Source organism: Chenopodium quinoa, unplaced genomic scaffold, assembly GCF_001683475.1.
Source record: "Chenopodium quinoa cultivar QQ74 unplaced genomic scaffold, ASM168347v1, whole genome shotgun sequence".
Taxonomy (NCBI): Eukaryota; Viridiplantae; Streptophyta; class Magnoliopsida; order Caryophyllales; family Amaranthaceae; genus Chenopodium; species Chenopodium quinoa.
Genome location: NW_018743050.1, coordinates 2,480,799 through 2,505,688, shown reverse-complemented (window position 1 = coordinate 2,505,688; position 24,890 = coordinate 2,480,799). Strand labels below are relative to the sequence as shown.

General features: G+C 32.9%; 1 protein-coding gene and 1 long non-coding RNA gene across 4 annotated transcripts; one reads left to right on the top strand and one right to left on the bottom strand.

Moving 5' to 3' along the window:
• Positions 1-346: 346 nt before the first annotated feature.
• LOC110730910 (beta-amylase-like) lies at positions 347-23,197 on the bottom strand. 2 transcript variants are annotated; one of them, XM_021910736.1, is made up of 9 exons: positions 22,868-23,197; positions 22,662-22,735; positions 2,977-3,045; positions 2,488-2,886; positions 2,187-2,351; positions 1,806-2,069; positions 1,506-1,715; positions 925-1,164; positions 347-821 (listed from the first exon to the last, which is right to left on the bottom strand). In XM_021910736.1, exons 2-9 carry the CDS (start codon positions 22,677-22,679, stop codon positions 675-677), a joined length of 1,512 nt encoding a protein of 503 aa, XP_021766428.1. In that variant the 5' UTR covers positions 22,680-22,735; positions 22,868-23,197; the 3' UTR covers positions 347-674. The 2 variants fall into 2 exon arrangements, with proteins under 2 accessions (XP_021766428.1, XP_021766429.1); XM_021910737.1 differs by lacking the exons at positions 22,662-22,735; positions 22,868-23,197 and adding an exon at positions 3,614-4,149.
• LOC110730911 lies at positions 1,007-7,545 on the top strand. Of its 2 annotated transcripts, none has more exons than XR_002513176.1 (5): positions 1,007-1,195; positions 1,831-1,928; positions 4,160-4,371; positions 6,635-6,730; positions 7,175-7,545. It is a non-coding gene; the product is annotated as an uncharacterized LOC110730911 (long non-coding RNA). The 2 variants fall into 2 exon arrangements; XR_002513177.1 differs by lacking the exon at positions 1,007-1,195 and adding an exon at positions 1,587-1,702.
• Positions 23,198-24,890: the final 1,693 nt, after the last annotated feature.

Genomic DNA, 24,890 nt, shown 5'->3' with positions numbered 1-24,890 from the left:
GTTATGCCTAGAGGTTCTAGCTTCATTGAGTAGTATGACAGCGAAATAATTATTGTAGTTGGGACATTTGGGATTCTAAAGATAGGGCTTTCACTCATTCAATCACCAGTGAATTTGATTGTGATTGCCTGACCGTGAAACTTATGTCGTAGTAAGCAGGGTATGAAATGATCTTCATTCTTCAATGATATTGTATGCCACCCATTTAATGACTTGATTGTATGTACAATAAGTGACTGTGACTACAGCGCGATCATATAGCAAAGGGAACTTATGAGAACTATCCGGCAAAAAGAACATGATCTTCTGTTTATTGTTTGATGAAGTGGTACTGGGTGAACTGTTGAGGGGTTAAAAGCGATGTATATTACCAACACTTGTACAGTTAAACAGCAAACATTTTCTGAGACATCCTTCTCAGGTTTTATTTCATTCTCGTAAGTATCCTTATGATGAAGGAAACTTCCTTATTGGAAAAAACAACAGCGGAAACATCAACAACAATTAACAACAAACAACGACCAGTGAGGATTCCCACAGATAGGTTCTGTGGCTTCCTTATTAGCCTACCTGGGTCTTATTAGCCTATCTTAACGGAAAAGGAAACATTATTTTCTTGCTTGACAATTGCATGTTTGCCAACTGCCTTGGGTTAACTCTATTATAAAAGCTTCTCAAACTTTCATATCCGTTTCATTGTCAAAGGGAAATGGTTCCATTGGTTTAGTTGCTTCTAGAAGAACCTGCAGAGGAATCTTTGGCTTTGACTGCTCCAGTGGAGTGATGTGCCGTCCATAATTTTCAGGGTTCGGACAGTACTCCTGAACATAATTTTAAGAATATTATAAGAATGAAGCATTTTGTGCCTTTTCCATAGAAGCTCAATTACATTCATATATTGTGATGGTAAATCTGGTCACTTACTTGATCAGCATGCATTTTCCTTACAAATGTCTTGAATGTTCCAAAATTACCCCCATCCAGTAGCTGATTGCACAAACGAAGATATGTCAAGCCATACATTTTCAGTTTTGGCGGACCATCTCTGTTCACCCCATTTGGCCTGGCATTCAGCAGCATCTGATCATAAGCGTTGGGATCATATCTGGGAAGTGCATTTTCACCTGCAACCTCAATGCTTTCTCTCCAGCTACCACTTAAGACCTGCACATAAAAATTGTGCACCATGTCAAAGGTATGGAAATTCACATGGAATTAATTTTGTAGCATACCTTACTAATCTTAGTATGATTGTTTTTGAAAAGAATATTGTTAGTGTCATGTGCATTCTGATATCATCATATTTGTTATGTAACAACAACAAGGAATTGACAAGAGTTTTTGATGGTTTGAACTTGTATAGGTTTTAATCAAAGATCAATTATTAGTCAATAATTTGCAAGGTCTCATGAGAAATCGTGTAGTATCCCGTGCTACACTGTTTTGGATGCTATTGACCTGACATAGTAGAGAATTATTTGATCATCAAGCTCTCATGCCCTCACCTGTTTCACAAGCTCTTGTGGAGCACTTTTAGCATAACCAGGCTGTTCATAGTCCTTCATCTCCAGACATGTAAAGTCTAAAACCCCATAGTGACGAGACAGCATCCTTGCTATTGGACGATACCCGTCTCGGTCTTTCAAGTTGTAGTATCCTGCAGTAACCTCAGCAGCATGACTTTCATCATTGTACCACCAATGTATTCCAGAAACCTGGTTGTCAATTGAAAACAAATAAATTTAGTCACCTTGTGGACAATACTTTCTCTAGCAATTGATGCTCCTATGACTATATTTACTTACCTTTGCTGCTACTTTGACTTTGCAGCCACAAAATGCTGTATTTGCTTCTTCCAGGATCTGGTCACCATGGATCAACAGCTTGTTTGAATACCAAGTCAAGAAGAATTTTCCACTTTCAGTAAGGTACGTCCCGTTGTTTCTGAAAAACTCTGTGGCTTCTGGTCTGTCATTATATTGCCCTGCATTTGCAGGTAATTCCCACTCAGGATGGCCAGCCTCAGTTGCTGCTTTTTTAAAATCCTCCTTTAAATATTTGTCATAGCACTGCACAATAAAAAAAATCGAAATTCAGTTAGCTTCTAAACATAAGCTATTTTTATCAGTTTAGTTACACATAAGTGGGCATGTCGGATTAGCTGGCAGAGCCCATTTCATTTAAACCTGAAATTCCCCTATTCCTGGGTAGCTCCATCCTTGATTTTGTGGATAAGAAGGATAACGTAGTTCTCCAGCTGGGCCAAGACCTACTTCAATGTCAACTATCACACCAGCATCTAGAAAATCTGACATACTCTGTCTGAAGCTCTTCATGTAATCGCTATAGATCTGTGAAGTTATAGGAAGAAATTAGTGCCAACAAACTATTGAATTTAGAGAAACCTAGGGATTTTAAACTCCATTTAATACTTTGTGTAAAAATTATTTGGTAAAACTGCAGGCTTTAATTGGGAAGGATAGTTACCTGAACCGGAGTTCGTCCTCCAATGATAGCTTCATTATCAACACCAATAGTCAGATATTCTTTGTTTCTAGTACCCCTTCTATTAGTATAGAAAATATCAGGGTTTGTATCTCCAACTTGTAGTACCCAATGAGGAAGTGGAACGTTCACAGCATCTCCTACATTCCCTCCACATTGATGAAATGACATTATGGCTTGTACTTTCAGGCCACAATCCTTTATGACCTGAAATAAGCTTCTGTAAGCATTCCAATTGTATTGCTTAGGTCCTTTAGCTTCTATTATTCCCCACCAGACGTCAACCATGACTCCATCAACTTCTGCTTCCTTCAGTTTGTATAGTTGTCTCTTGATGTCATCCTGGTTCTCAAAGTTGTTGTCATCTGTAACCACTCCCAACTGTTTCCATCAAACAAATAAAGGATTTGTCATTCTGTGACTCTGTTATTCGAGTATAAGTAGCTGATGCTTGTGTTAATTAGGGCTTACCGGTAGCATTGCATAGACGGGCACATAGTTCAGAAGAATCTTTGCCATATCTCTGACTCTAGCTGGGACCTGCATCATCTTATTGAACTGTTATAAGGAATCAGGAGGAAGATTGGCGTTTTTAATGGGAATAGACAAATAGAAGATTCTTTGAGTGCATTGATATGGGTCTGATCATAATAGATGTACATTTAACTTTAATAGCCAAACAACCAACCACATGTTTCTCTAGCTGAGATCCACATTGTTAGTTGCACTGTGATGCATTCTCATAACTACACATAGAGTTCCTTACATTATTGGCAACTCACCATGGAGGCCCAATTTCAGAACTTTTTTTATGGTCACTTATAAACTTGAACTATTCTATACATAGGTGGATTTCAAGTTTAAATTTTCAATCCTATACAAAAAAATCGTTAATGATCAATACATATTTAAAAGAAATAAATAAAATATTAAGTAAATAAATAAGAAAGAAAGGAAAAGGAAACATAATTAGCATCAAGATATAGCTATAAAATGTGTTATATCTGATGATATATTGCTGTATAGAGCACATGATTTGCATCAAGATAGCTATGAAACATGATAATGACTTGTAAATCTCAAAGAGGATGGATAAATAATCTCTTACAATGCACGCTAATCAAAGTGATTAATTGATCCTTGTTTCTGAAATCAGGTTCTCTTGAACAATTGAAATCCTAGAACAGACAGTACAGTTTCTCTCTCTTAAACAAAATGATCCTTGTGTTTTGCTGTGATTCTTTCTTGCACTTCGATTGATGCTATTTAAACTAATTCTCTCTGAATCTGTTACATATATAGCCAACTTAATATGTCACGATTGAAAATCAAGACTTTACTGACTTTTGCCTTTTGATTCTAAATGATAGCCACCCCTAAGTTCTGTGATCATCAACTGCTTTTTATGAAATCAAAATCAACTGTGGAGCTTGAACCTTACATAACAATGAACGGTCTATTTTAGTATATCGAGACCAACTGCGGAGCTTGAGCCTTACATAACAATGAACGGTCTATTTTAGCATATCGAGACCAACTGCGGAACTTGAGCCTTACATAACAATGAACTGTCTATATTATGATGTTTGGATCAATTGTGGAGCTTGAGCCTTACATAACAATAAACTGTCTAATTATCCTATGACGTTTTCAGAGATCCTTCCAAAGGCTGTGAGTAATTCAGTTCTGCATGGGGATGCACAATCTTCTTCTGCAGCATATTGCAGAGATAATCTTACATCTTCATGGAATTGATTTATTCAAGATAGTATGAAACATTGAAAATAATGGACACTAGTTGAAGTAGGGGAATGCCTTGGTGGCTAGTTGGTGCATCAACTTCACGGAGAAAGATTTGCTAAACAGGTAATAGAAAGCTGACCAACAATTTGCTAAACCTTGTAGGCCTGTACTACCTTCTTTTCTGGTTTTCTGTTCTATGCTTATGATTTAGACTCGAAAATATCTTGGTCTTTATTCTCTATGTTAAATAACGAACTCCGTTTACATTTGCATTCCTTTATTAAGTTTAAAGAACTTGGTGTTTTCTCTTATATTGTGAATACAGAATCACTGCTGGATTGTAGAATATCAATTGCAAGATAGATTATGTATCAGTTTTCTAATGTAATTGCAAGGTTAAATCTGAGGTTCAAAGTAATTACCCGAATGTTACTCTTTCTAATTCTTTTGCAAAAATGACTTTCACTATCTTTGCTACCATTGTCCGTATATAAACAAAAATTATTATGTGTTTTAGTCTTTTAGAGTGTACCCATGCTATGCTAATACACAAGAAATTTCGAGTTTAGAAAGAAACTAGTTATTGCCCGGGACGATGCCCCGGATCATTTTAAATTTGTAAGTTTGATCAAAATTAAAGTTAGAAGGTTAATGTTCAACAATATAATATTTATAAATGAATATAAATATAATTGTTTGTTCACCACGGCACGAAATCATGAAGAAGCTAGAATGACTCAGAAAGAGAGTGGCGCCTATTGGATGAACATATATATATGTGTGTGGGGGGGGGTTGTATGAAATTTTTATTATTTCATATCCATACTACTAAATATTACAGCATTTTATAACTACATTATATGGTAAAAATGCATATAAAAATGGGATGAAAGTGACTCAATTTTTATTTTTTATAAAACATCATAATTGTGTACACTTAATAACAAAAAAAATATTTAATTAGCTAACCACACTCAAAACTAAAGTTGCAAAGTGGTAGGTTTTATTCATTATACTTCATATATTAAGTAATAATAATAATAATTAATTTCTTATAAATTAGAGGGTAGATTATTGTATATACTAAGGAGTTACATATTATAGATGAAAATTAAATAGGGATGTTATATATATGAAGAGTTTTTTAGTAGGTTAAAATAATCACTATAAGGAGGTTATGCCTAAGAAGAGTTTTTATAGAAGATTAAACATTAATTACTTCAATAATGTGTGTGCGAATAGTAATGACACGTAAGGTGACATATAAGTTCATGTGGTGCCAAATCATCTTGAGATAAGGGGTGACACATGGCAATCCCATGTAGTTCCCTGTTTTAATAATATTATACTCTTAGATACTAATAATACTATATTAGAAAAAGAAGTGGAACATATGAGAAGTTATTACTACGTATATGGTGTCTTTTTATTTTATTTACTATCTCAGTTACATATTATTTGCAACGATTTGACATAAAGTAAAGAGGAAAAATGTTTAATCGTTGTAAATAATATGTAAAGGAGGTAGTATTTATTTATTCTTTTTTTTTTTTTTTTTTCTGAAACGTCTGATTTTGGTTTCAGAATCTTACGTCAATTCAGTCCTGCTGCAAACTGATTTCAGTTGCAAACAGATTCGTTTTGCCTGTGCACTCTTTGTTTTTTATTCTGTCGAATTAACAGAAACTGTTGTGAAGTAAAGACTATCGTCTGAAGTGGTTGAATAAAGTGGTAGCCGCTTTGCCTCCTTATTTTCAGCTTTTCTAGCTTCAGAAACAGCTACTGCTGCTACACCTTGCTGTAATTTGCGCACCTAGTTAATGCTGTGAACTACGAGTAATTAAAAATAGGATCTTCCAAACAAGCGCCTCAGGGTATTAGATAAGGATTTAATATATTATTTAAAATAATATTAAGTTCGAAATGCATGACAAAATCAAGCGTTGATCGATATAATTAATAGTAATTTTAGTATAATATTTTCACATTTAGCTCTAGGGGTTTGTTAGCTTTTGCCTTAAAAATAAATGATACGCATAAAATAATCTACTACAATAGAAGCCACAGATTTTTGTTGAACATGAAGGGCTTTGGGGCTGTTGTGGGAGCCATATCCCGGCAATCCCGCAATCTTGCAGATCTCCAGGACAGCAAAGGAAGTTATGTATCAATATATGACCAACCAATTCCTAATATCCAGGCCTCTCTTGAACAACTGCTTCGTATCATTTAGTGCTGCTTCTTCATTTCATGCTAAATTACCAGATATTCTCATATCATAGTCTTCAAGGAAAAACATAACTTACCTGCTGAACCTTCTCTAAAATTTTCTGAACAGAGGTGCAATGTGGCCTCTATATTGACTTTAATAGTGTATTGTTTGCAGGATCGGTATAAGGTAGCTACTATACACCTTAATGTAGAGGTGCAATGTGGCCTTTCTTGACTTTAATAGTGGTTGGAAAGCTAGATCGGTTGAGAGGTTGGTCTTTATTTTCTTTGTATATCATCTTTGATCATGGTTAGTTTCTTATGTGATTCTAGCAATAAATGTTCAAATTCACCTTCAATTTCTTGTTTGAGTGAAATGATCAAATGTTTTTTTCCGTTCAGACTGGATATTAATGAGTATGGTTTGCTTTGTATTTTAGTTAGATAGACGTATGTTTAATTGTCAGATATCCAACATAAATATGCATATGAAATGATGAATGTGTGTTATGTGTCTTTGTTCAGTTGTGTATCAAGTACAAAGTCACAAACTATGTTATAACAGTATTTTCTGACTGATGTGGATCTGCTTTCTAGCTTGCTCATTTCTTTTCATGAGAAAACTTGCATATCCAATGCTTAATATCCAATGCATTTATTCTAAAGAAGTGGAAAATGGGTGCATTTTTTTCTGCTAATATGTATTTATTTTCAGATCTATTTGGGGATAAGCCTACTTTAGATTGAAGCAAGCGCTTGCATCTTGCTCAGGGAGCTCACCGTGGACTTTGTATGAGCAGTGTAATTCAAAAATTATTCATAGATGTGAAGGCTGCCAACATCACACTGCACATATTGCTCAGGGAGCTCGCCGTGGAGTATGCAATTTGTCGCTCATTACTCATTGTTAGTGAGGAGGAAAAGTTTATAGCATTAGTGAACAATTTTATAAGCTTTCTCTGTAACATACAATCATAATACATAGTGATTAAACGTTGTGATACAAAGTGTTAATGTCCACCTCAGATAATAACAAACAAATTGAACACATTGGGAGAAAGAAGATCCAATAGCAGCTCATAACCATCGCTAAGCGCTAACATGTTTCTTGTTGTTTTTGATCCTTCTAGCAATCATTTTACAAAATTAAATATCAGTTCTATCAAAGCATCAAGTGTTGCAGCTTGTTTGGATAAGAAGAAATGGAGAGAAAGGAAGAGAAGGGAAAGGGAGGGAGATTAAATCCATTGTTTGGATAACAAATAAAGGGAGTGAGGGAAATGGAGGGGAAGGAAATGAAGGGAAAAGTTTTGTTTAATTGTTTAATTTATCTCTTTCAATCTCTTGAATTTTCAAGGTAAGGCCAATTAATTTCACCAAGTTATACTAAACTGCTTCTCACGAATTATATCCTCCAATTTCTAGGGATCTGCTGCTCTTCTTCATTGCTAATGTTTAATTGATTTTCAATTCGTTTTTTTTTCTTTTTTTTTTTTTTTTTTTTATGTATTTCTTTGTTTTTTTTTTTTTTGTTTGAAAATCAGTTTTGGAAAATTTGTTTGAAAATCAGTTTTGAAAAATCTGTTTGAAAATCAGTCTGATGTTTTAGATTAATTTACATAAGATTTTTTTTTTTTTTTTTGAAGAACATAGGATATTAAATTATTTGTTTGATTTTAATGACGTTTATCAATATATTTTTTTTAATCAGGTTTATATTATAAAACAAATAACTACAATTTTTCCCTGAAAAAATTAGTATAATGTTGATTGTTGAATGCAAGCAACCCACAGATTAAGAAATAAAAAAAAAAAAAATGGTGAATGTCCCTCCCCTTCCTCCCTTTTCTCCTTTATCCAAACAAGGAAGGTTCAATTTCTTCTTTCCTCCCCTCTTATTCTCTTCCCTCCCATCCCTTCCTTTCCTTCTTGCTAGTGTATCCAAACAAGCCGTTAATGTATCTAAAATCGACATACAATCTTCATCAGGCTAACAGAGTAGACTATAGAACAGTAAAATTTAATATCACCAACTCTGAAATTCTGCAAATTCTATACAAACTACACATGCTGAATTGTTGACGAATTTAAGACGGGTGACAATGCCAAAGATAATTTGTTGGTATTATCTCTCTTCTCGTTATTATCTTAAATAAACAATAGAATTTAAGACTGGTAACAATGTCAAAGATAATTCAGTCTTATTAACTCTATCCACGTTATTATCTTAGGGCATGTTCACATTTACTGAACTGAACCGATTGAAGCTGAACTGATCGAGCTGAACTGAAATGAATATTTTATGAGAGAAAGAAATAAGGAGCTAAACTGATCTGATTGGAGCTGAACTGAACTTAACTGATTGGAGCTCAACTGAACTGAACTGAAATTAAGTAAATGTGAACAGTCCCTTAGTGTTATTATGCCAACAAATTTCTTAAATGTGTTTTACTCTTCATTGCACCTTCTCTAAAAAATCATTGAAGGTGTGAGAAAGTGTGATAAATAAAAAAAAAAACACATTTAAGACCATTTTTTAGAAAAAATTGAGGAAGAGTTATTGAATCTTATTTTATTTAAAAAAAAAAAAAATCGTACATCCGGTTTTTTTTTAACACCGTTCACAAACTACCATTTGACTAGCTATTTTGATTTATAAATACGATAAAACATAGTCAAATGAAATCTTATTTAAATCGTCTCAACATATATTTTATTAATATCTACTTTTTATAATTTTACTATGTCAAGAATTAAAGATATTAATCGTTAAAATAGTGCTTTTGATAAGCGTGATAAAAGAAATGTGTTAATTAAGGTAGTAATAATAAAAACCGGTTTGCTTCATAAAAAAAGCAAAGTCAAAAGCAACAAAAAAATTTAGAACTCTACAGTTATATAAAACTATAATAGACGAGGAAGAGGAGTGAAAGGAAGAGTAGAGATCAATTTAGATCTGATCAAAGTAAGCCCGAACCGTTTTTGGACAGGTTTTGGTTAGATTTTTCTAGCCCGACCCAAATTTTAATGGGATGTTATGCATTTTTAGTTGATTTTTTTTTTTGCCCGACCCAGAAATGGCCGAAAAGCCTGTACGGGCCAGCTAGTTTGGGCGGGTTAGGGCACATATTTTTTGGCCTGAAACTTGACCAGACCTTGTCCGTATAATGGGTTTATTTTTCGATCTCGGCATGGCCTGAACCTGGCCCACCCAATCACCTTTAGATCAATTTAAGAAGACTTACTTAAATCTGCACAACTGTAGAGCAAGGGATAGAACTTAGGGGCGGAGAACTAGGGTGGAGAGGAATTATGCACTCAATGAGTTAAAAGAGGCAAAGAAACAAGCAGATGAAGCTAATAAGAAGCTTTAGAAGTCTTTGGTGGCTCAAGAACAAGCTGAGGAGGGTTCAGAGATCGAAAATTTTGAAAATGTATACTAAGTATATAGATAATCACTATATATACTCGTATTATAAACACATGCATTTGAATTTGTATCAACTATCTAAAAACAAAATTACCCAAAACATAATTATGTTTTGAATCTTAAAAGATAATCCAAATTAAAATTAGGTTGTGTTTGGAAACATGATAATCATTTTAAATTTTGAAATTGAATTTCAAAGTTTAATACTTCCTCCGTTTTTTTAATATTGCACCACTTGCCTTTTAAGGATGTATCACAATATTGCACCATTTCTATTTTAGGAAAAGAAATACTTGTGTTCACACTACAAATACCAAATATACCCTTATTTTTGAACACATGATTATTTAGTTTATGTGTACCATCACATGGGCAATCTTGTATTTTTACCTTTCTCTCTCATCATTTTTTCCACTACCAAAAATCTTGTGTCAACCTCCTATGGTGCAATAAAAAAAGAACGGAGGAAGTATTCAATTTCAATATTGGGTATTTGGGATGTTTCGAAAAAAAAAAAAATGGGTATTTGGGAAATATCAAAATTTCATTTCCTGAATGTCAAATTCTAACCTATATTTTGAGATGAGTGAAATTTTGAATTTAGCAAATGAAACTACTCTGTTAAGTCACACAAATTCCCATTCTCTCTCCTCCTCAATTTTAAATTCTCAAGTTTTCATCTTTTCCTTTGCTTAAATTATCAAATTTTTTTCTTCAATAAACCTTAAATTAAACCAAAATTTTCCAATTATTCGGTAAATTACTACCAAAAAAGTTCAAAAATCCCCCAAATTAGTTCAAGGATCCTCTATTAAGTCCAAATTCCTCCGATTTTTCAGTAAATTAGTGCCGAAGAAGTTCCAAATTGGTCGAGCAAATTTCAGCCATTTTAAATAGGGTACACTCTAATGGTCGAGGATGAAATTTGAAGCTCGCTTTAATAGAGGAGGGGTGAGAGAACTTGTGTATGCTTCTATGGTGAAGAACCCTAGGAGTGAGAAAAAATTGGGGAAGAGAATGAAACTTGTGTACGACATAGGAGAGAGAGAGAGTTGGGATTTTTTTAATGAATATTAGAATTTGAAATGACAGATTTAGGATTGAAATTTCAATATATCAAAATATACCCATGTCTTTATAATCTTGGATTTGGGCTAATTTTAATTTCCAAATTCTAAGCATATCCAAACAACTAAATTTGACCAAATGAAATTCTGGTTACCAAACAAGCCAAAAGAGAATCTATTATATAATTTAAGAGTAAGTTAATAAGGTTTTTCTAAAACCCCAATCCTCAATTTTCATGCACTCCAAATAACTTTCATGTTATTTAAAAAAAAAACAAAAATAATCCTTCAAATAACTTCCACTTCTTTCCTAAAAAAAGACTTCCACTTCTACTATTTTTATTATTTTTCCTAATAACAAACCCATCCATTTTAAATAATATTGTATAAAAAAAAAGTTAGTACACAAAAAATTACTCTACCAATTTTATTAATTTAATAAGTATCAAAACAAAAAGAGTATGTTCTCTACGCGTGGCCAATTAAAACACAAAAAAAAAAAGCTAACCCGATAACTTCTGACCGAGTTGAGTAACCCTTACCTGACCAAGTATCCTCTGACTGATTAACCCTTGTTTGACCGAGTAACACCTTACAGACCGAGTGACCTTGGATCGAGTAACCTTTGACATTCGAGTAACCCCTGACTGACTAAGTAACCCGTAAACATATAACCCAACCACACGATGTGGCCAACCACATATGAAACTTTGTGAAACATAAAATGTATACATCATGTTTTGTATGCAACTAGCCACAACGTATGACCAGTTGCAAAAGAACAAAGCAACATTTATAACATTAACTAATATAATAATCGTTCATCGGTAACTACCTTATTATTAATTCAATAATCATCAACGCAAAAAAAAAAAAAAAAAAAAAAAAAAAAAAAAAAAAAAAAACACATTTTTCTTGTGACAAGGCACCAGTGTATGTGGCTGCTTGCAAAAGAACAAAATCACTCCTATAACACTATCGGGGTAACCTTTATAACACTCAGGGCCGGTGATGAGGCTGTGCAACCAGCCCCACCGCACAGGGCCCCTAAATTAAAAGGGCCCCAAAATCCAATTTACAATATATCATATACGTTGCATCAAAATTTCACTAAAGTTGTCGTAGCGTAGTGGTAGAGCGGCACATCACAACAATGGTTATCACCTAGGGTTCGAATCTCATGGGAACCATTTTTTTAGTCCAAGGTCCTTTTTTGTGTTTAATTCTAACTTCTAAGTCCTTAGTAACTCTTTATGTTCTACGTGCTTAGCACCTCAATAAAGCTTAATGTATTAGTCCCAATTAATTATATGAAGTCTGAATGTCTATTTATTTATTTATTTATTTATTTATTTTAAACTGATTCAAGTCTTGATACGTAGTTTTTTTTTTTATCTTTCATGAATTAACTATATCTCCCATCAAATTAAAATTCATCCTCCTTTCACTTGTTGCTACGTGTATAAAAATTCACCATTATCCTTAATGCTAAAACATTTCACGGTTTATATCACATACGGTATAATCATTTATATTAGCTTCCTCCTTCGAAATTAAAACTTGATATATTATTTTATACTTATCCGTAATTTTTTTTAATAGCTATCCGTATTTTTTTATTAGCTTCTTATTTAGTTTTCCACAAGTGAAAATTGTACTTTACCTTACAAGGAAAAAAAATAAATAAAAAATTAGAATTTCACTCTATCTTATTGTTAATTTTTTTTTTTTAAAAATAATATCAATTTTAGGGCCTAATTTTTAAAATTAGCACAGGGCCCCCAAAATATATGGGACGACCCTGATAACACTAATGGGATTAACTCTAATAACACTAAATGGATACCCCCTATAAAACTAACAAAGTAACTCCCATAAGAGCTGGGCACATGGTGTTATAACAATTAGTTACCATATCAAAATCTCCCGTATTTGAAAAACTATTTTTGTTATTAGATTTATTTATAATATCATTTTACGGAGTATAAAATATATATCCGTGCATATTGCACGGGTGCACTCTAGTTTACTAAATGGAGGAGCGATTAAGGGTAGGCTTAGTAACACTTCCAAACCAAAAAAAGAGTTAGCAAAGAAAAGGAAGAGGGCATAATAAGATGGAACAAAGAGGTGTATGAAGAGAAAATGACATAGGAGAGAGAGAAGTAAGATAAAACAATTACATAGTACGGAGTAGTAAGGAGAGAGAAAAAGAATTTTAAGATGAATGAATGAGGGAGGGGGGCGTGCAATTGTGCAAGCAAGAATTGACATTATAATACTAACAAAACCATTAAGATGGGAGAAAGTATGAGATAAAGTGAAAAACACTTATACATCCAATTTTAAAGTAGAAATGAGAAGAGTTATTGTGTCTTATTTTAAATAGCATTATATTAGAATATGGTTTATTTCATAAGATAATAAATTCAAAAACAAGAAAAGAATTAATGATTTTTCGGAATAAACAAAATTATAATAGGCGAGACATAGAGGGGGTGAAAGGAGGTATGCATCAATTGAAAGAAGACATTTTCAAATTTGCAAAATCGTATTTCCTACCTTATAAAAAGTAGAAGATTGCGCTTATGAATAGTGCCAGACGTATATGCCCTTCAAAATGTTTGTTTACGTTTTTACCCACATATATAATTTCTTACATTTATGTCCTTTTATGTGTACATATTTAATAACTAGCATAGTGCCCGTGCGATGCACGGTTTATAAATCAAATTATTAAAGTCGTAGGAAAAATAAAAACAAACAATTACTAATAAAGGACTTGGTTACTAATAGTCAATAAAAAATATATTAAAGGAACGTTATTTGAATAGTATTTTATGTTATTTGAATTTCTTTTAATTTTTTATAATGTTATTTTAATTGAAAAATAATTGAATAATACTCCACATAACTATATAAGAGAAGTGCTCGTAAAAATTAAATAAAAAATTAAAAAAAATAATAATAACTATATAAGAGAAGTGGACTAATTCATTTATATCTCTCGTTGACAAAAAAACTTAAATTATATTATCATACCAACCACATCAGTAGCTACAATCAATCTAATATATACATGTTTTATTTACCTGTCACGCACTCACCAAATCTATAGACACAATAATATAATAACCCTATATCTGACCTACAAGTACATATAATTTCCTAAGTTAAGCATTGTGCCAAATCTATATATTACTTTCTTTGTTTCTATTTAGTTAACGCGTTTGATTTAGGCACATATATTAAGGAGAGGAGAGAAAGTGAGATAGAATGAAAAAGCAAGTGGGGTAGCTCGTAAATGTAAGGTAAAAAAGTTACCCCAAAAGGAACGTGTCAACTAAAAAGAAACGGAGGTAGTATATAATAGTCATATAACCAACATCTGATTAAATATACTATACAACACAAATACTTCGTATATAGGTATGGATTTATATAAATAAAATATACGGAGTATATATTAAGATTTATCACTACCTTAATTATAAAAAGGTTAAAAAAAACTCTTATAATAGTGCATGAACATTTATATCTCTGAAAATGTTCTTTTACATATATTTCTCCCATTTAATTTTAAAAGCCTTAAAATTGTCTCTTGAATTCGCTAAATTGATTTAAAAGGTTATGTTTAATTCAATATTTAAAGCCATTTACTATTTTCATTTCCTTTTGTTTTAATTTTTCTATTTAGAATTTATTAGACTATTATATTTCAAGATCGAAGTCAATATCTTTTTACCATACAATCACTAAATCAAAGTAGCTCAACTAAAGTTTTGAACATTGCATAGCTACACAACATCCAACACATTTAATGACTACATGCAAATAATTTTAATAAAATATGCATTTGATATAAGTTATTAAACAATTGAACTATATATACATTTTTGATAGGTTTATATCTTTCATATTAACAAAAATTTACAAATGTTATTATTATATTTTGAAAAAAAAAATATAGACTTTGGAGTTTTGTATAAGATAGATAAAGAATAAGTTAATTTCCGTCATATATGCATTGAGTTGCTCGATCATTTTTTTTGGGTGTTCTATCCGATTCTCCCTTTGGGCTAATCCGGATTCGAGGATCAGTTATGGATTGTTAGGCTCCACCCCCCTCCCGATTGTTGTTGCAGGGGATTGAACACGGGTCCTCCATACTAAGTGTAGTATCAATCACCACTACACCAACAACCTGTACACTTGGTATGGAGGACCCGTGTTATAAAATATTAAATTATACACATATACTTTTGTATATTATAAAAAATATTATATTATATACACATACTATTTTACACGAAATATATTAACTTTCATGCTATACTTAATTACATAGAATGTAAAGTACATGAAAATAGTATTATACCTACATTTCAATAATATAATTAGAACTTTAACAATATGACTTATTATATAATGTTTAGGTGTAATAAAAATGACATGTATATTTTTTTATTATAAAATGTTGATTTGAAAGTCTAAATTATAGTTAAAAGAATTATTATGTATAAAACAACATAAATTATTGAACATGATTGTTGTATATCTAGTATAGTACATTAACAATGAACAATTAAATCAAAATGTTAGTTTTTCTAAAAAAAAATCATAAGTAATAGCATTGTTAATACTTAATACGAATATTACAATTTTAAACACGAGTAATAGTTATAATACATTTTATACCTATTCAAATGTCTAATTCAATTTAACTTTTATTCTTCTTGTTTAGATTGGTTTTTGGTTCAATTTTTTTTTATGTAAGAAAAAACAAAGGTCATTGTAAAAGGCATTGTATAGAAAATGAAAGGCCGATTAAAAATTAAATTTATGTTCAAGATTATATATTTTTTTTTTGCAAGACAACATTTCGGCTCAGCATTCAGGATTTGTCAAGGAGTACAAAAAACGATAAAAGTAATTTTTACACTATTTTGTATTTTTATCAAAAACTTTTGTATTCATCTGATAACTTGCATTGAATATAGGATAATTTGTAGACTATTTTGTGTAACTTTTATCAATCAAGCATAAATAACTTTAATTTATTACAGGGTAGCTTTTATAATAGGTGCACAATATTTTATTGTACATCTGATTTTTTTTAAAAAAAAATATTCGTATTGGTTTCATAATTGACGTCAAACTAAATTCTATTGATTTTATTTAATTTTCATAAAAAAAAACAATATTAGACTTTCAAAATACGAAATATTTGTTTCCTTAATTATGCTACTTTAATCATATTGCTTCAAATTAGTTATTATTCTTTAAATTGTCTACAAATAAAGATTGGAAAGACGTTATGGATTATTTGTAGTATTGGAAAGTATATATTTTATTATTAAAAATTAAATCAATATTTATGTTAGGAAATCATGAAAATCTTATGCATGTATAGAAACTTGGTTTTATTGTTTAAAGTTGAACAAAAATAACTATACTTAGATATGTAAACAGTAATTATATAGATATATTTTATACATATGACAAGCCAATGAGAGAGTGACATTTGTCAACCTCACATTGAGGCGCTTGTCTTTTAGTATAATATATAGATAGATAGATAGATGAGTGTTGAGCTTTCCCTCTCCTTACATTTATGCACTTTTATATTATTATTTATTTATATTATAGGTAATTATATTATAGGTAAATTTAAAGTTCACCTATATTGCAATATTTCATTGTTGAATAATTACATAGATGTTTCCTGAAAAATAAGTTGTAAACAATTGAAAAAGCCGTGCTTGAAAAATAAAAAGTTCAAACACAGCGTAATATACACATTTCATTAATTTATCGAGCTATTTACTGTAAAACCCAATGTCGTAAAGTGTTTAAACACAACCCAATATAAACGCCAAGAAAGGGAAAGTCACTCCACGCGCAGTAAAGAGAATGTTAGGAAATAAGGGTGTAATTGTGTTTGATTAATGCGGAACAAGTCAATGAAATTAAGGACGAGAAAAACAATAAAGAAGATAAACAAAAAACACAAGGATTTACATGGTTCGGTTAAAATAGACCTACATCCACGGGTAGGGGATTCGAGAGCTTCTTCACTATAATGGAGAAAGAAACAAGAGAATAATACAAGAAATCCTAAATCTAATGGCTCAAGAAAGGTATGATCTAATTGATCAACTAAAGGGTCCTTTTATAACACAAGAAAACCCTAATAAAACCCTAAGATTGTTCCACAAGTATACTAAAATAGCCGTCATAAAAAAGATATAATTTTAGGAAATATTCCATAAATTATCCTAGAATAACCTAATTACCAAGCTATAGCTCGGCAGATAGCTCATACCTGCCGCAAGTCTTCATAGGGCCGAGCTATAGCTCACTCGCATAGAGCTATAGCTCGCAGCCTCGTTGCAAATTTCTAGCTTCGTCAGGTTTTTGTAAAACGGTCATAACTTTCTCATTTCTTATCGGAATTGGGCATATAACCTATCGTTAGAAAGATCTTGAACCAAGATATCACCTTCAACTTGAATCACCTCAAAATCAGTTGTAGTTTGAGAGATGTAAGCATTCAAAGTCAGCCCTACTAGATTTCGAGTCACAATTTAACAATCTCCACCTTGACTTGAAATCAACCAAAAAACAAGGTAACTCCACCTTAAACCAAAAACCAAGAAGTAATGCTCATAGTAAAACATAAAACCTCCACCTTAAACAAAACTCCATAAGCCTACTCACATTAGGCTATCACCAAACGGACATCTTCCATAACTTGTGAACCGGTGCATCTCCGAACACAAAATTCCGTACACAAAGCCATCACATGGCCTAGATTGAGAGTATAATGTCCCAACGCCAAACATGCTTATCAAAATTGACCAAACTCTCTTCAAACACTTCTTCATCTCAAAAAAATCAAACTAAAAAACTTAAGCAATTCTAGAAAATTAAAAATTACATCAAGAATTTCTAAATTGCAATTGTACTTAATAAATCACAAAAGTACCAAAATTGAGATAAGAAATAGCATAACTAGAACAAAATCTAATGCATAACCAAGATTTCTACTTATTACAAACGAAAATCAAAAGCAATCTATCATAGACTCCGTACCAAAAATTCACACGGTTTCTCGTTTTACCAAGAGATCTCAAAGGTGAACTTATCATGAAGAGATCGTAGAAACCGCAACCCCAAAACTCATAACCCTAAAGTGCATAATCATCATCATCGTCGGTATTGGCAATATTTGCGGATTTGTCCTCGTTGGACTTCTCCTCATTCTTCTTCTTTAATTTCCAACACTCGGCTTTGATATGACCCTTCACATGACAATAGTTACAAACTTTTCCTTTACCAAAATTCTTATTACCACCATGAGAAACTAAAGAATTATTTTGAGCAGGATAATTAGATTTATTAACCAACTTATTGTCAATTAAATCTCTCTGGGTTAAGGCATCCTTAACATCCTCCAATTAAACTAAAATCATCTCTACCATACAATAAAGTATCTCGAAAATGCTTATACTTAGGCGGTAAAGAACACAACAACCTAATAGCCATATCCTCATCATCGATCTCAACATCGATGTTTTGCAAATCCATAATAATAGAGAAGAATTCATCTAAATAAGACTTAAGAGGTTTACCTTCTTCTAGACGAAGATCATGAAGTCTAGATTTGAGTAGTAGACGGTTGATCACGCTCTTTGTCATATAAAGTGACTCCAACTTCAACCACAAACCCGCATAAGTCGTCTCCTTGGCAACCTCTCTCAAAACATCATCAGAGAGACATAATTGAATTACCGAAAGAGCCTTCAAATCGATCTCCTCCCACGTATCCACCGTCATGCCCGAAGGATTGTTGGATACACCTTCAAAAGCCTTGTGACAGCCACTTTGAACCAAGATGGTTTCATCTTCAATTTCCACAGGCCAAAGTTCACTTGCCTATCAAATTTCTCAATATCAAATTTCACTGGCATAATTTAATCAAACTAATCTATAAACACCTAAACCTTAAGACCTTAAAACCTTGGATCTAGATACCACTTGTTAGGAAATAAGGGTGTAATTGTGTTTGATTAATGCGGAACAAGTCAATGAAATAAAGGACAAGAAAAACAATAAAGAAGATAAACAAAAAACACAAGGATTTACGTGGTTCGGTCAAAATAGACCTACATCCACGGGTGGGGGATTCGAGAGCTTCTTCACTATAATGGAGAAAAAAACAAGAGAATAATACAAGGAATCTTAAATCTAATGGCTCAAGAAAGGTATGATCTAATTGATTGACTAAAGGATCCTTTTATAACACAAGGTAACCCTAATAAAACCCTAAGATTGTTCCCCAAGTATACTCAAATAGCCGTCATAGAAAAGATATAATTTTAGGAAATATTCCATAAATTATCCTAGAATAACCTAATTACCAAGCTATAGCTCGACAGATAGCTCATACCTGCCGCAAGTCTTCATAGGGCCGAGCTATAGCTCACTCGCATAGAGCTATAGCTCGCAGCCTCGTTGCAAATTTCTAGCTTCGTCAGGTTTTTGTAAAACGGTCATAACTTTCTCATTTCTTATCGGAATTGGGCATATAACCTATCGTTAGAAAGATCTTGAACCAAGATATCACCTTCAACTTGAATCACCTTAAAACCAGTTGTATTTTGAGAGATATAAGCGTTCAAATTCAGCCCTACTAGATTTCGAGTCACAATTTAACAAAGAAAATATGTTATGTGAGTTAGAAAGCGAGTCATTGAGGGGGTGAAAGGAGGTATGCATCAATTGAAAGAAGACGTTTTCAAATTTGCAAAATCGTAGTAAAGGGAAAATATGTTATGTGAGTTAGAAAGCGAGTCATAGAGGGGGTGATAGGAGGTAGGGATCAATTATTTGTATAAAGGTTGGCACGTGTGAGTGACTTGTGTCAGCGAGCCAAATTTTTCCAAAATTGGGCTGCCCTACAGAAAAATAATGTGTATTGAGTATTGACCATGTTAAAAAGTTTGTCAATAAAAGTACCTGATAATTAAATTTTCTGCTATAATACTTAAGACTGGAAAAAGCTAACTCAATCCGTAAACTCCACCCGAATATGATCTTAAAATAACGAGTTTGGGTTAACATTTTTGACCTAATATAATGGATCGATACGAGCCCAACCTGAAATTTCATGAAACAAAATAATTTATTGATAAAAAATTATACGACATGTACAAATGAAATCTAAATTAAGAAACACATAAAATCAACCAAAACATTTTTTTTTGAAACAATTATATATTTATATATAACAACTCTAGTGATCAAAAGTTCAAAACCCTTACTTCCATTTCTCTCTCTTTCGATCAATACTGAGCCGCGCCTCCTCTTCTCTTTTGTTACTGAGAGTCTCATCTAGAGTCTCTTCTCTTTCGAAGTGTGTATTAATCAAAGACAACAAGCAGAGCAATACTACCTTAAATTCAACCATATATACATGCAGTTAGGAAGAACGAGAAGAAAATCCTTGGCAAAATACATTTTCATATTCTAAAAGATTCTTAACACGGAGAAAGGACCAACCTAATTTTTTATTCAGCCTCTCCTATAACCCATCTCCCCCTCCTCCATCCATTACTTTGCTTTCCTCAAAGGTTATAGATTAATAATCAAGCATAACAAGTAGCCTTGGCAGAGTAGTAGCAGTTGCAGCCTTGCTAAGGATGCTGCAACAGCAGCCTTGGCAGGGCAGCAGTAGCTGCAACCTTTCGAGGCCAGCAGCAGCAGCCTCAGCAGGGCTGCAGTAGCTGCAACCTTGCCAAGCCAGCTGCAGCAGCAGGCTTGGTAGGGCAGTAGTAGCTGCAACCTTTCCAGGCCAGCTGCAACGGTAGCCTCGGCAAGGCGAGAGTAGCTAAGTAAGCAAATTCACCGAATGATTTTAGTATAACGAATTCAGCAAAATAATTTTTATTTATTTATTTTTTTTACCAAAAACTGAAGTAGCAAGAATTAGTATCTTATCTCAAATTACAGTAATTTCCACAAAACTTAATAGAAAAATCAACAAAGCTAACAGAATTTCAAAATGCATCATTAACATATGTAAATAACAATAAGATGATAGCCCAAATTGAATATGATATTGGCATTTACTCAACTCAAATTATACCAAAGCATAACCAATTCAATTTCAAGAAAGCCAAATTACACCAAGCATAACAATTCAATGTGATACTGGCTCCCTTTCTACTCAAATTACCACCCCCAAACAATATAATCAAAACCTATTTTAAAATCCACTTTGAAATTAGTTCCTTTCTACTCAAATTACACCAAAGCAAATCAATCCCACTTCAACACAATCATAGAATTAATAACCCAACAATCATAGAATTAACACCAAAGCAAAGCAATACAGCAAGCTAAGCCCAATCGACAAATCTGCAACATCAACAATCAAAACAACAGGAGTATTTGTAACCTTAATTCCTCTTTCTTTAAAAATAGAATTAATAATCCTAACATAAAGAAAAGAAACAAACCAATATTCACCATATGTTAACCAAATTCGCTTAAGCTATAAGTGTCTCAAAGAAAATCAAGAAGACAACAGCAAAGAGATTTGATATTGTTTTAAGATACTTGTATAGATTAACAACAAAATCATTGTGATTAGGAAAATTTTAAAGGGACCAAGCTCATTCACAATATGTTAACCAAATAATACAAAATAATTGCTTCAATGGAATTATTGCAGTTTCATGATTCTCATCAAGTAGCTCCTACCATTGGCTAATAGTTCAATTTATTTATGCATTTCTAATTAGTGGACAAAACATGAAGAACTATTTGATACCTAACTAAGGAAAAGAGAGTAAAGTTATTGTGCAAACTTGAGCTGTGCCTTTCCAGGAGCAGATATTGCAGGTCTTCCAGGCTCTTTATAATCAAGAGGAGGGGCAAAGTCCACCTCACAGTCTGTCTTGATTATACTGATTGCATGAGAGGGCTTTGTTTTAATAATGTCAACGTAATACTTCTTGTTGTTATATGCCATCATGATGCTGTCTCTAAAGGTCAAGCATGAATAATTTCTCAAATTAGTCTCCAAACTGCACAACGATATAAGTGCAACACATTCAAGCAAGCAATAATTTGAGTCAAGAAGCATATGGATGCATGAAACTAAAAAGAATCAATATAGCATTCTACTGACATGCTCAACCTCAATCTGCCAATTACATTCTCAATCTGCCAATATTCTAATAGTACTTCAACTTCCTACAGCTTCGGTAGAGAATTGGCTCCAATATCCACCACAATCAAATTTCAATATCCAAATCAGATATGACAGAAACTGAAACTATTCAATTAATCATTAAAGCTTCAATTGTTCACTCTATCAAATTCATGATCTAAGATAGTTTCTGCCAATACTCCACTTCGATATGCATGCTCAATCCAATGACAATGAAGCCAATTTCTCAATAAATAAAACAACATAAGACCAAAAACAAGCTTAATTCAGAATATTATTCACAATAAATCAAACAATATAAGATTTCCACCTTCAAATAAATGCAAGCAGCATAAAGATTATATCTTTAAATAGACATACTAACCAAATTTCATACAAACAAATGTACAGAAACAACAACTTAATTCAGAATATTATTCAGAACATTTCAAATAAAATTCAAAAAAGGCAAAGTTAATAAATGTACCTTCAAAATCTTCAACATCTTCAATAGGAGATGAGATCGAAAGCAGTTTAAAAATAAAACAACCCAGAAATCACCTAAAATCCAAGAAAATCGATTAAAACCTATCTAACCCAGAATAATCAATTGCTCAAAGCAATTTTGAAAATCAATTATATTAAACCCTAAAAAGTACAAAATTGAATTAAACCCAAAAATTAAACCCTAACCTCGAAAAACACCCAGAAATTGTTGTTGATGTTGATGTAGATCGAACAAGAAGGGGATGAGATCGAAGGTGGTATTCAACTAATTGGACGAGAATCGGGGAAGAACGAAAGAGAAAAGGAGAGAGAAGGAGATGAGAACGAAGGAGAAGAACAGGAGACGAACAAAGAAGGAGAGAGAAAGAGAAGGAGGAGAGAATAGAAGTAGAGCGGCTGAGGAGAGTAGGGTTTATTTGGGTATTTATGGGGCAGTTTTTTTTAAAAAAATAGTAAAGCCACCGGTTTGAACCGGTGGGTTTAGTATTTTGCCCACCGGTTCTCTTTGAACCGGTGGCAATTCCCTTCCCTCGTTTTTCCCACTTTTTTTCCCCACTGGTTCTTAAGAACCGGTGGCCTTAGGGCGGTGCCAATTTCGTTTTTCACCTAGTGTAATTTGTTAACGTTGTCTCTCATAGTACAAGGATTGTAACATCTTAGACTATCCTAGTTGACTCGATAATAAAATTATTTAGGTAACTTAGGCGCAGAAGCTAAGTACTTCATACTTTGTGATGTAATGATGATTGATGTTGATATGACAAGGCATGCTTCAGCGTTATGTTAAGATTTCATGACAAAGGGTTCCTAAGGGAAGTATATTTTGTCATGTATCTGTGCGGTGTGTGAAAGTGACACTAAAGTTAGGCCGCAAGGGCTAAGTGTGTGGGAAAATATTATTTCAAGAAGAGTCAAATGATGGTGACTCTTTAGGCTAGGTAAGCTAATGATGTAAGGATCAAGCCCCCAAGTCGAGCTCTAAATGGATAGGGATGAGCATTGGATATCCCTTGATATGATCATGATGTGTGAATGTGAATATGAATGCATGTTTATTACAGCCGCACCTCGATGTGAGATTGACTACGTATCCGTTAGGAATCAGGCCGAACGTAGCTCTAGCCGAACCTCGCACAAGTGTGTGTATACCTCAAAAAGGTCTTTTTAAGGGTTGTAACGTGGTTACGCTAAAGGTTATAGAATAAAGGGATAAAAAAGGCTCAAGACCCTAGATAAGCCCCCAAGGTGTGCAACCTTGCTTTTGAATCTTTAAATTTTTATGCTTGAGATTTCTCACTTTTGAGCTCTTTCTTTTGCTTTAGCATTTATTTTATTTTTATAAGTGTGGGCAATCTGGTTTATGCGGTCTATCACTCACTTGGCATTCATGTTTCTCGGGCACGGTACCAAGCACTCGATAAGAGACACAATCTGAGATGTGTTCATATCGAAGACAAGTTCATGTCAAAGACATTGGAACACTTGCCCTTTTGTACACTTTTATTTATTATTATTATATTTTTTTTATTTATTGAATTCACTCAAGCTTTTGAAGTTACATAAGTTACACACCATCCCATCCCAAGGTTAGGTAGATGCAGGTTGAAAAATGAAAGGTCTGTCGTTAAACGAGAATCAAAGTGGTTTATCTAAAAAGGATTGCATATTTGAAGGGTGAAAGGTGATATAATGTGGCTACAAGGGGTGCCTCAAATTATTGGTATTCCTTGTGCTTAGTTTGACAATGATTTTTTTTTTTTTTTTTTTTTTTTTTTGCAATATAATGAAATGATCATATACAAGGAAATAAATAATCATTTTATTAAAAGGGGAAAAAGAAAGAATCTACAAAATTAATTTTAGGGAAAAGAAAGGTGCCTATGCTAGACTTATTGGGGAAAGGGTAAATAAAAAAATAGAAAAAAGATCATGAATTCTTGTCGTTGAAGCTTGCCTCTTGTCCCTTGTCTTTATCATCACTTGGTGTTCTTTCCGATTAGAGGTATTGGAAGCCCGTTATTGTCGATCAAATATTGGATTGCTTCTTTTAGCTTCCAACAGCTCTCAGTAGTATGACCCCTACCTTGATGGTACTTGCAGCGTACATTTGGGTTCCAACTAGGCAATCTCTTCTCAAGTGGGGGATCTTGAATGGGTCAAATAGGAGTAATGAGTCCCTTTGCATGGAGTCGATCGAAAGCATCATCGT

Bases quoted from the DNA above. Each gene is read 5' to 3' on its own strand.
- LOC110730910 (XM_021910736.1), bottom strand. The intron at 1,165-1,505 runs GTGAGGGCATGA...TTTTATGTGCAG, and splicing joins CACAAGAGCTTGTGAAACAG to GTCTTAAGTGGTAGCTGGAG. The intron at 822-924 runs GTAAGTGACCAG...AATTATGTTCAG, and splicing joins GGAAAATGCATGCTGATCAA to GAGTACTGTCCGAACCCTGA.